Source organism: Argopecten irradians, chromosome 5 (genome assembly GCF_041381155.1).
Source record: "Argopecten irradians isolate NY chromosome 5, Ai_NY, whole genome shotgun sequence".
Lineage (NCBI taxonomy): Eukaryota > Metazoa > Mollusca > Bivalvia > Pectinida > Pectinidae > Argopecten > Argopecten irradians.
Window position 1 is genome coordinate 19,692,602 of NC_091138.1, and position 14,760 is coordinate 19,707,361.

Consider the following 14,760-nt stretch of genomic DNA (forward strand, 5'->3'; position numbering starts at 1 on the left):
GTCAAGATTCAATATTTTATAGTCGTTAACCAGACAAAAAATACATAGAATGTTTTTAAGATAATCCAGCTTTATTTCTTATGCATATATTTCAAAAAATAAAGTCAACAAATTTGGTTTAATAACGAAAACAAATATACAAATTAGCTACATCTCTGCTCCTCAACATAATGTAAATGGTATATTTTGATGATGATATTCCTGCTGATTTATTAACGGACAAGCTTAATAAATATCGTGTCATAAATAAGATATATTTACCCTGGTAAATCCATTTTAACTCTACACTTGTTGTTTGACAACTGAGGATGATACATACATGAACAGTCAAGGAAAGTCCTAGGGGAATAGTTTAAAAGATGAACTAGCAACAAATTTTGTTGATAAGTTGTTCGTTATGGATTACCAATAGAATTTGAGAAATATCTATTCTTGAATTTCCAATATGTAGACATGAAAAAGTTAAAAATTTCCTAACATTAAGTTTGCTTAGGTTAAAACATCCTAATATTCAATTTACTTAACTATAAGTGAACAAAGAAAACGTACATAGGTGGCATTTGAGAAAGATCCGCAACAAACTAGAAATAGTGACAATAAACATAATACCTAAAAGTTTTAGTATTAAAAATCAGCAGGAATACCTTTTCAAAAGTTACCAGTAAAACAACTATTCTTTTTTGCAAATATAAAAACTTATAAAATATCTAATCTTAAAACTTTAATATATACATTTATATACTTATAAAATAAATTGCATACATATATGCATTCTCTATATATGATTGACTATCACAAATGCATTCTAAATACAATGACGAGCAACTATTATAATGTACTGACTCTATATAATGTATTTGACACAATTATCATGTATTTGACACCACTACATGTACCATAATGCACTGACCTTATATAATGTATTTGACACAACTATCATAATGCACAGACTTTATACGATTTATTTGACACAATTTGTATCATGAACACTAAGAATGAAAAATGAGGTAAGTATTTATTGGGTTCAAAAATATATGAAAAATAAAGACATGAAGCATTTTTGTCTTGTACTGTCCAAACTCGTTATCTCAAAATTCAACGGACCAACGAAAATAATTCGACTCAATCGGAATTCGACTCAAACGAATTGTCACAAGGTTTGATCAGAACGTCGTTTTTAACGTCCTTATCTTATGACTACATGTATTACTGCCGGGTACATGTCTATTACCGTGATCAGTATCTAATGTAATAAAAAAGGGAGGTGGATGCTTACACAATATATATTTATCAATTATGATAGAATGTTCTGACTAACAAAATGCAGCAATGAACAATGATTGTATTTCATTTACAAGATATTTTATGACAAATATGGATTTCTGCATGAACTTCATCAAAAAGTACAGTAATATTGTTATGGCTTATCCAAGTAAGGGGACTCGCTGTTATCACTCAACTGTAACAATACTACAACGATCCGGAATATACATGATGCTGAACACTCACAAAATGACAGGTACCTAATTATTCAGTAACTAGATATGAACTCTACACAAGATTTCCATAACATATAAGGAAGACTTACTGATATCCTTGTGTATTGCTTGATATATTCTCAGATTACTGATACCATGATACATTTATAAAGACATTTATTGTTCTCAGATTACGTATACCACGATACATCCATATAGACATATTCTATCACAGAAGACTACCTTGCCTTTATGAACAAATGAGCTCCAAACACACAGAGAAAAGACTTGCTTCTGCCATGCAAAAACTAATTATTCAAATTAAATGATGTTTAATGGAAATGTGAAAAACAATAAAGTCAAATCACTAGAATAAATTACTGGAGTATTATTAACGGAAATTTTATCATTACCTCAAAACAGTAGCATAAACATTCGTTTCTCTGTCAAAAGAGAATCATTAAAGATGCTCCACCGCTGACAGAGCATAAACGATGCTCATCACTTGAACAATAATTGGTTTTAAATCGTGTATATATATATATGTCTATATTTAACACAACAAATAATATAAAATAATTTATTTTGCTTTTGTTGCATGCACATTCAGTATTTCATTCCATATAGGACATAGGCCTAGTGTCATGAATTTTTTTCTGGATGCAATCGAAAAAATCGTAATTATTTTTAATGTTTTTATCTTGAAGTAAAATTAGAAGATCAAACTTTTCAATGGTGGCAGTGGTGCAAAATAAGTAACTTTTGTAACTGAAGAAAAATACTCAATCGTCAGCTCCTAGTTTTTGATAGAGAAACAATATCATTTGTCAGCAGTGGAGCATCTTTAATATCACAAAGTTAAAGAGCATGCCCAATGTCTTTTTATGATTCAAGATTAAGTAAAATATCTTAATGTAAATCAGGAAAAGCAGGAAATAAGTATTGCACATTATTAATGTATACTTCAAAGTTAAAAATGAAAACATCATTGCACTTAACAAACAAATCTTCATGAACAGAAACTCAGTAAAATGGTACAACCTCCTCTAAAAATAATGGGAATGCTTACTGTTAAAACAAGAAATAAAAAATATTCAGAAAATTGCACTTCAAAAACAATCTATTACATAGTATGACTGTAAAATAAAGCATTTCTGCCAACACAATGTCAATACCTTTAGATTCAGCAGTTATATTGTATATGTGGTCAAACTTGATAAAAGTCTATATATAGATTAAAGCCACTGGTCAGCATAGATTAGTACAAGACACTGGACATTGAGGCAACTTCTATTCAGCAGAGTACAGGCTAGCCATGAGCCATGATATATGTTTCAGCCTTAACCCCATCACCGGTCAGTGGTAATGACCAGACGAGCGCGGAGTACAAGAAGATTTCTCAGGAGCATCAGCCAGTAGGGAGGTCTCTATAGCCTTGGTCAGACCTGGCAGCTTTGCAACTCCTTCCAATAGCTCCTCGGCACCATTTCTGGTGACAGAGATAGAATTGTTATGACACAAGGAGTCTAAATAAAACAAGAGGCCCAAGAGCCTTAACGGTCATCTGACTACTTTGGCAATAGTCATAAAGGTAATTAATTAGATATGGTGTCATGGAAGCCATCTTTGGGATCAACGAGAGATGTAACAACACTTTGTCAAGATCATATCTGACAGGATCATTTCAGGCAGGTTTTAGCCAAATCGCACTGGTACAACTTGAGAAGTTCAAAATGTGTTTTCCCGATGGCGGCTGAGGCGGCCATCTTGGAATTCAGATTGACCCTAATAATAACAACGCTTTTTCAGGACCATCTCAGGATCATTTTAGGCAAGTTTGAGTCAAATATCACCGGTATAACTGTAGAACAAGTTTCAAAATGTATTTTCAAGATAAGCGGCTGTGCAATACTTTGTCAGGAACATGTCAGGATCATTTCATGCAAGTTTTAGTTAAATCGCACTACATGAACTAGAGAAGAAGTTCAAAAATGTGTTTTCAAGATGACTGCTGTGGCGGTCATCTTGGATTTCGGATCGACCCGAAAAATAATAAGGACATAGTCATTCAGATCCACTGCCAATGGAGATATCAAAGCTGAAGTAAGTTTGATTGTGGAGACTTATGTGTATGAAAAAAACCCAGGAAAAAGGAAGTTGAGCTAAAGAAAGATGGAAAATAATTCAAGTAGAGCGGGGCTGCAATTGTTGAATCAGGTATACAGCCTTGACATTTATATTAGACTATATACACAAAGATGGGTGGAGTTTTGCAAAGTAACATTTACCATTTACCATGATATTTACAGCAATGTTTCCATGGTAATGGAAAAACTGCAAAAAATGAAACCCTAAAAATAGCAAAAGGTACTACTAGACCATACAAGAGATCCCAGAGGGTTCTTGGCGCCGACCAAAGAATGATCTGGGTCTGACAATGGAAAGAGGGATCTTTTCCCTGCTTTTCAAACTTTTTCAAACACACTATATATAAAATTTGAGACAGATCGCTATAGTACTTTCTAAGAAATAGCGATAACAAACTTCAACTATCAAAATCCAAGATGGCCACCTGTTGGCCATCTTGTTCACCGATCGGTCCCAAAATGCAATATGCACAACAAGGTTCCTAGGGGAACCTGTATATGAAATTTGAGAAAGATCACTTCAGTACTTTTTGAGAAATAGCGGTAACAAACTTCAGCTATCAAAATCCAAGACGGCCGCCTGTCGGCCATCTTGTTCACCGATTGGTCCCAAAATGCAATATGCACAACAAGGGTCCTAGGGAAACCTGTATATGAAATTTGAGAAAGATCCCTTTAGCACTTTTTGAGAAATAGCGGTAACAAACTTCAACTATCAAAATCCAAGATGGCCGCCTGTCGGCCATCTTGTTCACCGATCGGTCCCAAAATGCAATATGCACAACTAGGGTCCTAGGGGAACCTGTATAGGAAATTTGTGAAAGATCCCTTCAGCACTTTTTGAGAAATAGCGGTAACAAACTTCAACTATCAAAATCCAAGATGGCCGCCTGTCGACCATCTTGTTCACCGATTGGTCCCAAAATGCAATATGCACAACTAGGGTCCTAGGGGAACCTGTATATGGAATTTGAGAGAAATCCCTTCAGCACTTTTTGAGAAATAGCGGTAACAAACTTCAACTATCAAAATCCAAGATGGCCGCCTGTCGGCCATCTTGTTCACCGATCGGTCCCAAAATGCAATATGCACAACTAGGGTCCTAGGGGAACCTGTATAGGAAATTTTAGAAAGATCCCTTCAGCACTTTTTGAGAAATAGCGGTAACAAACTTCAACTATCAAAATCCAAGATGGCCGCCTGTCGACCATCTTGTTCACCGATTGGTCCCAAAATGCAATATGCACAACTAGGGTCCTAGGGGAACCTGTATATGGAATTTGAGAGAAATCCCTTCTGCACTTTTTGAGAAATAGCGGTAACAAACTTCAACTATCAAAATCCAAGATGGCCGACTGTCGGCCATCTTGTTGACCGATCGGTCCCAAAATGCAATATGCACAACTAGGGTCCTAGGGGAACCTACATATGAAATTTGAGAAAGATCCTTTCAGCACTTTCTGAGGAATAGCGGTAACAAGAATTGTTAACGGACGGACGGAAGGACGGAAGGACAGACGGACGATGGACCACGGACAAAAGGCGATTTGAATAGCCCACCATCTGATGATGGTGGGCTAAAAAAGAATGTGTCTATGAAGTTTCGTGGAAATATCTCTGCTGGTTTTAGAGTTATGCTCTGGAAATGAACCTGCTACAAAAATATGATATTTTCAGCAATGTTTCTATGGTTACAGAAAAAAGCACAAAAAGTGAAAACCTAAAAATAGCAAAAGGCACTACTAGACCATAAGAACAATGTGTCTATGAAGTTTCGTGGAAATATCTCTTCTGGTTTTACAGATATGCTCCGGAAACAAACCTGGTACAAAATATGATATTTTCAGCAATGTTTCCATGGTTACGGAAAAAATGCAAAAAATAAAAACCTAAAAACATTTGTTTAGGGGCACAATTACTTATATCCACACAATCACTTGTATTCACACAATCACTTGTATTCACACAATCAATAATTGATACTAAAGTAAAGGTTCATGGTTGCTTTTGGATTTCGGTGGTACTATGTAAATAAAGGGCGATAATTCCATTAAGGGAGACAACTTTATCATCTAAAGGAGATAACTTAATCAATGAAGACATCTCATACCTGGTAAGTTCTTCTGTTGTAGTTTTTGGTCGATGAGATAACAAATGCAGAGTGGCCCTTATACCATGCATTCTTGAAACATGATCACTGGATTTGAGACATTTAAACACAATAACAGTTAGGTACTTCATCTGCAAAAAAAAAAGAGAGAGAAAGTTTGAAGTAAATTTCTCATCTTATATTCCGTCTTTGCATATTACAGAGTTATCTGCTCTTGCGGGTAGGTATTCATTAGGACGTCATCATTTTGAGAGCAAATTTCATGTCGTTTTATCTCTAACGCTACAGAACTTAGATGTTCTGTTGCAATATAAATACTTGGTATGCATATAGAAATAGAATGACCAAATTTATCTTTATGTAAAAATATCAAATTAAATCTAGAGTACTGTAAACCAACTCTCTTTGTGGATGTTTATCTCTGCTACTTGATATAAACATCACATCAATTATTCAATCAAGCGAGGTATTACCATGAAATGTTTATAAATCTGTGAACACTAATCTTCGTAAACTTGTATCAAATGGCAATCGTGAAATTTATTAGACGCGAAATACAGTTGGTTTACAGTTAAGTATTTATAAAAACTATTGAATCTAGATTCTTATATAACCTATCTGCCCTGATACTACATATAAATAATATTAAGTTAGAAGTCCATCTGAAGCTTTTTTTAGATGATATTTCAATAGTATTTCTGTTAGTTTTATAAAAAAAACACTCCCTAAATGAAGTAAAATATATTACCAATCTATCCGTGTTCTGTTCTAATTTAGCAAAGTTTGCAATGCCTCTAGCTAACTGTATAACAAGTTCCTTGTTTTTGACGCCAGATTTCAGCACTTCACACATACACTCCATAAGTTCCTGTAGGCCTCCCTGAGTAAAATCATCAATGATAGAATTATTATAAATGTCAATAGCAATAAAATAGTGTCATTGAATAAGGCACTTAATATTCAGTTCGTGCAACAAAAACACCAACATGACATAAGCTGACATTGAACAGTAACTTACTCATCTGTACTATGAGATGCCACTATATGTAACATTTTATTCATATTACTGAACAAAAACAAACTAGAACTGTAAGCCAATGGCTACCCCTTATCTGCAACCATTACAACCAAATAACATACTTTTGAAAGTAGGACCATTAAATTTGCCATCCCTGAAACATGCTCACCAATGATTTATAAACAAATTTTGTTTATGTTCATTATGACATTTCATTTGGTATCCATGGCAACTAAATGACATTGGATGTTTACTATTGTATAATTTGCCATCCTTTGATCAAAACTTCTATATAGAGTACACAATCTAAATTGGATGGTAACAGTTATTGGAACATGTGATGTGTCAAATTATACAATACAAATGTACATCAATTCCCTTAGTTTTAATAAAATTGATACAAATGCTAAAGAAAGCGATTTCACACAGAAAAATAATAAAACCTGACTAATGTGTAAAGTAACCAGGTTACCATGGTAAAAATATAAAACATCTCAACCTTACTTAAATTTACATCAATTTTTAAATTCATTTGTGTCTAGTAGGTGTCAGCAAAGAATAGAAAGCAAACATTTTTAACTCGGTGCCGTTCTTCGTCTAAGACTGTTTATTTTGATTTCTATATCTGTTTCAATTTCATACTCCTCATAAACAGTGTTTGAAATTAAAGCCTGTCCGTCTGCCCATGACCGACAACTTAATAGTAGGACAGGCAATGTTTGCCATGCAACTGGTCCTTTGACCGGCAACTTTAGGTCGAGTTCTGATAGACTACTTAAGATATACAAAAACAAAAATAGCAGTAGCATTCCAATGTAGAAAGGTTGAAGATCAAATTGTACAAGACAGATTTTCGTAATATTCTGGTTTTCAGTCAACTTTGTTGAGAGCGGACCATACTAAAACAGATAAATTTTGTATGTGGATATTTTTGTTAGCAAAATTATTAATTTGCTAGTATATAAACTACAAGAATGAATTGTAATTTTGTAAGGACCAGTAACTTTCAGTCAGGACCAGTAACTTTTAGGGTCAGTCGGTCCTTAAGACCAGCTGTAAAATGTCTTTAAGGGAGAACACTGCTCATAAAACCTACCTGGTCTTCTGCACTTGTTGCTAGGTTACCAATGATACAAGCACAATTCACCAAAACCTGATCATTATGGGGTTGACTCTTCATAACCTTCATTAAACTTCGTCCTGAGGTGAAATCCTCCTGTTCAATCAAAGTTGATATAAACTTTTATTGCAAATGTCACCTCAATACATGGCAAAACATTGTAAAAGATTGATACATAAAGAACAAAATATTTTGGAAGCTGGGTCCAGTTTCACCAACATTCCTTAACTTTAAGGAATATCCTTAACTTGAAGTATTCCATAGTAAAGCATTAAAGATGTTAGGAAAACTCCTTTAACATTTAACTTCTGTAATGCTTTCCTATGGAGAATTTCAAGTTAAGCAATATTGATGAAACTGGGCCCATGTGATTATGTTCTTTAGTTTGAGTAAGAGTTGGAGTCATTAAAAACATGTCAGGTTTTTAGAAAATTTGGAAGTACAATGTTAAGTTGGAGTATCCAATAGGCTGACATCATGTATATATACCTGTGAATAAGGATTTGTTTAGTAGCTTCAACGTTTTAATCATCAATGTACAAATTTGGCATTTATTGTGTGTACATGTAATATTGTATCATAAATATTTTATATGAGCACCTTCAATATGTTGATATACATATATAAGTTTTGATAACAAGAAGAATCTTGAAAGATTTTAGATTTCTTTAATTATGTTAAGTCAGTATGTTAAGTAACCTGTATGATCCTATGCATGTGGAAGTTTGACCCAAGAGAGAGAAATGCCAGAACCTTCAGTGATACCTCCTGCATCTGTTAAAAAATATGACAGAGATGTCAGTGAATTCATCCTTAAAATGTTAGCATACACCTAGACAAATGACCTTCACTTTACACCAGTTTAAGTATATATAATTGTAGAACTCAATTTATAAATAGACATATACTTAAAGCAGGTAAATGATAAAGAGAATGGTCAGAAGAAGATATTTACCGGTATTATGGCTACTAGCAATTCATGTTTGAAGAAATAACAAAACTTGTTTTTTTTTTAATTTAGTATATTTGTATGTGAGAAAAACTGTTGAACTCTCCGACTGGTAAAGACACATGTCCTTGAAGGATTCTAGGCTTCAGTTTCATTGAAGTTAACTCACCTGTTCATCGCTGGAGGCTGTGAGACAGAGAATATTGTATAGGACTTTGTGTTCACTCTCCACGATACTTGAGTGAGTATTCTGGTTCTCAGCTATCATACCCAGTGTACTGACTGCTAGAAGTGCCACAGTGTATTTGTTATCAGGGCCGCACAACTTCAACACTGGGTCTAAAACTCCATCTTTAACAACTGTATAAATCATTAAATACTCAGTAACAGTGCATTGGTATAATGTGTCCAGGTTTACTCATATTATTATATATAACCATTATATAATATATTTGTCATTGACGACATTATTCTGTTTATCAAGTTATAGACTGAAAAATAGCAGTTTAATGAACACAAATCTTCGGCTCTCAGGCCCCGATTTCTCGAAACAAAATTAACAACTTACCAGTAAGTCAAAACTTAAAGATGCTCCACCGCTGACAAATGGTATTTTTTCACTATCAAAAACAGGAGCAGACGATTTTGTATTTTTTCTTCAGTTACAAAAGTTACTTACTCTACACCATTACCACCATTGAAAAGTTTGAACTTCTAATTTTACTTCAAGTTAAAAATATTGAAAATAATTAATTGCATCCCGAAAAAATTCCGTGCCAGTCTATTTCTTATATAGAATGAAGTATTGATTGTGCATGCACCAAAGGCAAAATAAATTATTTAATGTTATTTTTTGTGTTAATTAGCATATATATACACAATTAAACACCAATTATTATTCAAATGATGAATATCATGTATGCTCTGTCGGCGGTGGAGCATCTCTAAGTTATTTCTATTATGCAATCTATGTTAATAATTTTGTCTTAATTTCATTTTTGACTTAAGTTTGTTTCGAGAAATTGGGGCCGGAAGACAAAAAAAATTTACGGCGATTTAAAGAAAGAAGTTTTGAAACAGGTCAGGATGGAGTCAGTGTGTACTAACACAAAATGTTTTGTTGTTATTTTCTGAGTTAAGTTTAAGAATTGAACTACTAGTATTATATTTTCTACCTTTCTATAGAGATATGGTCTTACCTCTGGCTCTCAGCTCTGGTGATTTACAGAATATCATGAGGGCACTAATACCGTCTTGTTTCATCTGGTCATCATCGCTGTTTGGCCTCATCAGTATACTGGAAATAAGGGGATATAACTGCATTTAAATACTACTTAAGTCAATTATGCTACAAAAACACAGCTCAAATTAAACCAAGTTTTCCTATTTGGTTCCATATTTTAAATGGTTATCATTAAAAGCAAACAAAGCACATAAGTGATTGGTTTCTGTGCATCGACAAACAAAAAGTTGCCTTGGCATAAAGATAACCCTGGTGTAAACAATTCTCAACTTCCAACATTAATATTGAGGTAATAAATGAATAAAATGACAATGTGATTCAGATGCATGCCTAAAAATAATAAAAGTTTCCGACCACTCTTCCTTTTAAACAAATGTTTCAACCAGATTTTCCATCTGGGATAAAATCTCACAAGAAATAGAACTAACCTGCGAATCGCGCAGACGACACCGATTTCTACCAGTATGGTGTGTAGCGGGTGATGCATGGCCAACTGATGGAGCCCGCTCATCACACATTTCTGTAAAAATAGGGTAGAGCAATTATACAATATATCTCATAGCACATTGATGTAAACACAAGGGTCACAGTGAAGCAATAAAAAGATATAACTCATAGAACATTTATACAGTCATCACAATCAACAATGGATCAATTCAACAATGAGGATGACTTTAGATTCTTAAAAATAAATAATCGCACCAAAATTACTTTAATTAAACAAAATATACAAAAACAATATGTTTTTTTGTCAAATCCTGATTCCTACTAAAATCAGCACTATCCTGTGAAACCTTTAAGCCACTGTTAGATCACATGCAGTTCCTATCCATGTTATCCTACACTTGAAAACAAATATAAGCAATAACATTAAACTGCCGTAAGTAATACAAACTTTACCATATATAGAGCACATGGTACCTACCGCAAGTGCATCATTTTCAATTCTTGCTAATGCCACCATAGTCTGCAAACCTCCAAGCTCTACAACCTTATAAAGAGAAAATGCATACCCAAATATCTCAATAATAATCAGCAGCATATATCCTTTTTTGGTAGGAAATCCCAGGTTTATACTTTCAAGACTGGTTTATTTTCAACCCTGTCTTATTTTTGAAGTCATTTATCCTGTAAGGTATGATAGGCTTGCTTTCGAATATTCAAACTAAAACAAAATAAAGAAATAAATAAACTACCTGTAAGTAAATGGACAAATTTGATAATTAATACAAATATGCACTTATCTATACATATGTATGTATCTTATATGTAACATCACCACTACAGAACGTTATAATAATTTTTATTGACCACACATCAGGAAAAGTTGTCTTAGTTTTAGATAATTTCCTTAAAAGGAATCCAAGGCTTACTTTCAAGTACGGCCTATTTTCAAAGTCCGCATATTTTTAAGATACAATATTAGTCTGTAAGAAATCCAAGACTTACTTTCAAGACCGTCTTATTTTCGATTCAGGCTTATTATCAAGATTTTAGGATATTATATTCGTGAACTGAGGTTTATTTTTATAGAGCTTTCAATGGTGAAGTAATAATGTGTTGAAAATGAAGAAGTTTTGATTTCAAGTTTGACTTGCATTATTAAGGATTATAGAGATGATTTCACAAGGTTCTATATATGCCAGTAAGTAGCTTAACTGTTGATTAAATAAAACATCTAACTTACCCTGCATAAGCCATGAGGTTCTATCAGCTGATTAACTAATCCTTGGGCAGCTTTCATCTGTTGTTGCTGAAGAGGAAGTGGCAATGACAGGATGTTAAATTACTAGATAATGGATATAGAAACGATATTACTGGATATAGACAAAATTATCAAAGTTTCAACAGGACACATTTCAAATGAAGACAAAATGAAATCAGCAAAAATTAAAAACACAAATTAATAAACTCATTTTTGCTATCAGATATTCTTTTCTCAAAGAATACTGATAGTAAACTGTTTTCACAACCTTGAGGCTGAACCTACCAATGCTGAGGATCGAGATTTGGTTACAAGGTTAGCGACTGGAAGACAAGAATCACAAACTCTTTCTGGCTGGGAAACACCTAATTGGGGAAGCATCACCTGACAACAGAAAACTTAAAAGTACAATTTTGCAGGAGACATGAACTTACTTACAAACTTGTGTTATGAGTGCATATAAATTAGATATTTGCAAGAATCTTTTCGCCTAGTAGCTTTCTGTTGTTTAAAAAACTATAATTGGTAAAAAAGTTTCTACATTATAAAGCATCAAACATTCTGGATATAGAGTGCAACTACAATAAAACAATCGAGATTTCTTTTGTAATAATAAAAAATAGCCTTGACCTTGATCCAAAACTCAAGATCAAAGCCTAAGCCTCCTATACATCTCCCTAACTATTTATGGTTCTATAGTAACGGACTATAACAAAGTCATTGTATGAAGGATCATAGGGTTAACTTTTTCAATCAAAAAATGGAAATCAAAGTTGAAACAAGTCAGCGAATGATGCAACCAATGCCACTTAAGCCTTCAATAGCTAGACTCTACAATATATTGAATTCTTTCCGGTTTCTGCTAATATATTTTGGAACCTGGGGAATAGAGTATATTCATCAATCAAATTACTGGCTAGAAATTTAAAATGCGTACAGCATTAAATTAAAAAACCATCACAGTAGGTCTTACCTTCTCACTACAACACTTTCCACACATGACCCGTCCACATTGACGACAGTGATGTTTACGCCGGAGCTGGTTAAACTTATTGTTGCACAGGACACAAAATGAAACGGCATCATCAGCTACCCAGCTACAAAGACACGTTAAGGTCTCACAAATCTGAGATTATGTAAATCCAAACCATGAGAAATAAAATATAAAGAAGAGAACCAACGCTCATCTTGTTTCAAATAGTGGTACACTTCATGGATAGATACCTTGCTGTATTCAGTAGAGCTCATTCCTATGTTGAAAACATTATATCAAGAAATAAAGGCTCCCCAACATCCAAGAAGTGTTCTTTTTCCTTTATTGTGGGATGATGGCCTCCTAGGGATCGAAACATGTCGGCGACATTGATATCCTGATCACAATAATAAAGGGGAGGAAAAAAAAAACACTTCTTGGATGTTGAGGAGCCTTTATTTTATTATTGGAGTAGTTCATATCTATACTTTGTCTCATCTGCTCAGGAAAAACATGTCAAATGTGACCTAGCTGAAGTCACAGCCATTGGGTATTTAGCACGCTGGTAATTAAATCAAAGACCCACTACCGTGTATATTAGTGTTGGGAATTGGTTGTAAATCATAATCAATGATCGGTTTAGGACAACCTACATAATGTACTAATTATCAATTTCAGAACCGGATACCATTTACATAAAACTCTACCATATTTATATATATAACCTTTTAGTTTTTCTGAAGAACATTAGAAAGATATCCGATGAACCAACAGTATAAAGAAGTAATTATTTTGTAAATTCAAATTATTGTATCTACATGTCTATGGCATTTTGAAATGTGGTTTTGCACATATATATTGCATTAAGCACAAGTTACAATGTATCTCCCATTTTAATAATTGATTATTACCTCTCATAATCAATGGCCTTTGGCAAAATCATAATCATTATTGATTAAAATCAAGAATAGATCCAACACTAGTGTATAATATACTATTATATACCTGGTATTTATGTTTTCATTGCAGTACCACAATGTAATGTTACCAACTGAAGTTGGCATTCATTAGTCTATAAACTACCATCCGCTTCTTGATTATGACGTAATTATTAGTCCGCTAAACCTGCCCATATTATAAGTTTTTTTTTTTAATTCCATATATATATTTGGCAAAATTAAAAAAAAATCTAATAATATAAGCAGGTTTAGCAGACTACGTCATTATCACTGTGACGTCACAATTGTCACTTCAGTTCATTATAAATTTGCCACTGTCCAGTTGGCATTCATACTCCCATAATTGCCAACTGAATGCATTCAATGCTTAGATATCTACCGGTAGATATAATTAATTAGTCTTTATTGGGTCTTTGGCTTATCAGCGTGGTAAATATATATATGGCGCAGTCAGAAATGGCCTTTCAACGTTATAATATAGCACATGAAGAAAATGAAAATATGCATGAGTGCAAACAAAAATGTTAATGATATTAACACAGTACAGCAATACCAATATTTATACCTTGGCTTGACAAGGGTGAAATTAGGGGAGTTGAAAACATCGATAAGTCCGTCGGTTCTTGCTGGGTAGACGTCCACTCCTTCTAATTTGATCACACGTGGGTATGTCCCCATCACGTAGATCTCTGGTGTTGTAAATCAGTCGTGTTACGCAAATCCCATAGGTCTAGTTTCCTCTAAATCCTAGAGTATCGATATTTCTAGAATGCGCCAAGGTTACTTCGTCTTCAGCCGCAAGTCGATCATTTCTTAGGCTAAAGTCTTAGTGACCTGTGGTAGCCCCGCCTCCTTTCGATTTGAAATCGAGGCGGTAATAAACAGGCCTCGTTTCGAAACCGAAAGTAGAAATTGGTCTTCAGCGTTAGTTTCCTTAATTTATGTCTCGCTTTTTACTGGTTCGATTCAATCATTTAGTTGATCTTATTGTTTATTATCAATGCACACCAATTAAACATATCTTATTAACGTTTTCGTAATTTTCTCTGATTCAATCT

The 14,760-nt window shown here is 33.8% G+C and overlaps 1 protein-coding gene across 1 annotated transcript; it reads right to left on the reverse strand.

Annotated features, from left to right (window-relative positions):
* Positions 1–58: 58 nt before the first annotated feature.
* Positions 59–14,610, reverse strand: LOC138323144 (uncharacterized). Its single transcript, XM_069267540.1, has 13 exons — positions 14,268–14,610; positions 12,744–12,867; positions 12,056–12,154; positions 11,753–11,818; positions 10,991–11,056; positions 10,494–10,585; positions 10,022–10,119; positions 8,992–9,182; positions 8,573–8,647; positions 7,850–7,969; positions 6,484–6,615; positions 5,736–5,866; positions 59–2,967 (listed from the first exon to the last, which is right to left on the reverse strand). Exons 1-13 carry the CDS (start codon positions 14,378–14,380, stop codon positions 2,835–2,837), a joined length of 1,440 nt encoding a protein of 479 aa, XP_069123641.1. The 5' UTR covers positions 14,381–14,610; the 3' UTR covers positions 59–2,834.
* Between the last annotated feature and the right edge of the window lie 150 nt (positions 14,611–14,760).

Excerpts from the sequence above, each read along its gene's own strand:
- LOC138323144 (XM_069267540.1), bottom strand. The coding sequence starts at position 14,380 with ATGGGGACATACCCACGTGTGATCAAATTAGAAGGAGTGGACGTCTAC. Across the intron at positions 12,155-12,743 it reads GAAAGTGTTGTAGTGAGAAG|GTGATGCTTCCCCAATTAGG; the intron begins GTAAGACCTACT and ends TTCTGTTGTCAG. Across the intron at positions 7,970-8,572 it reads ACATGCATAGGATCATACAG|GAGGATTTCACCTCAGGACG; the intron begins GTTACTTAACAT and ends TTGATTGAACAG.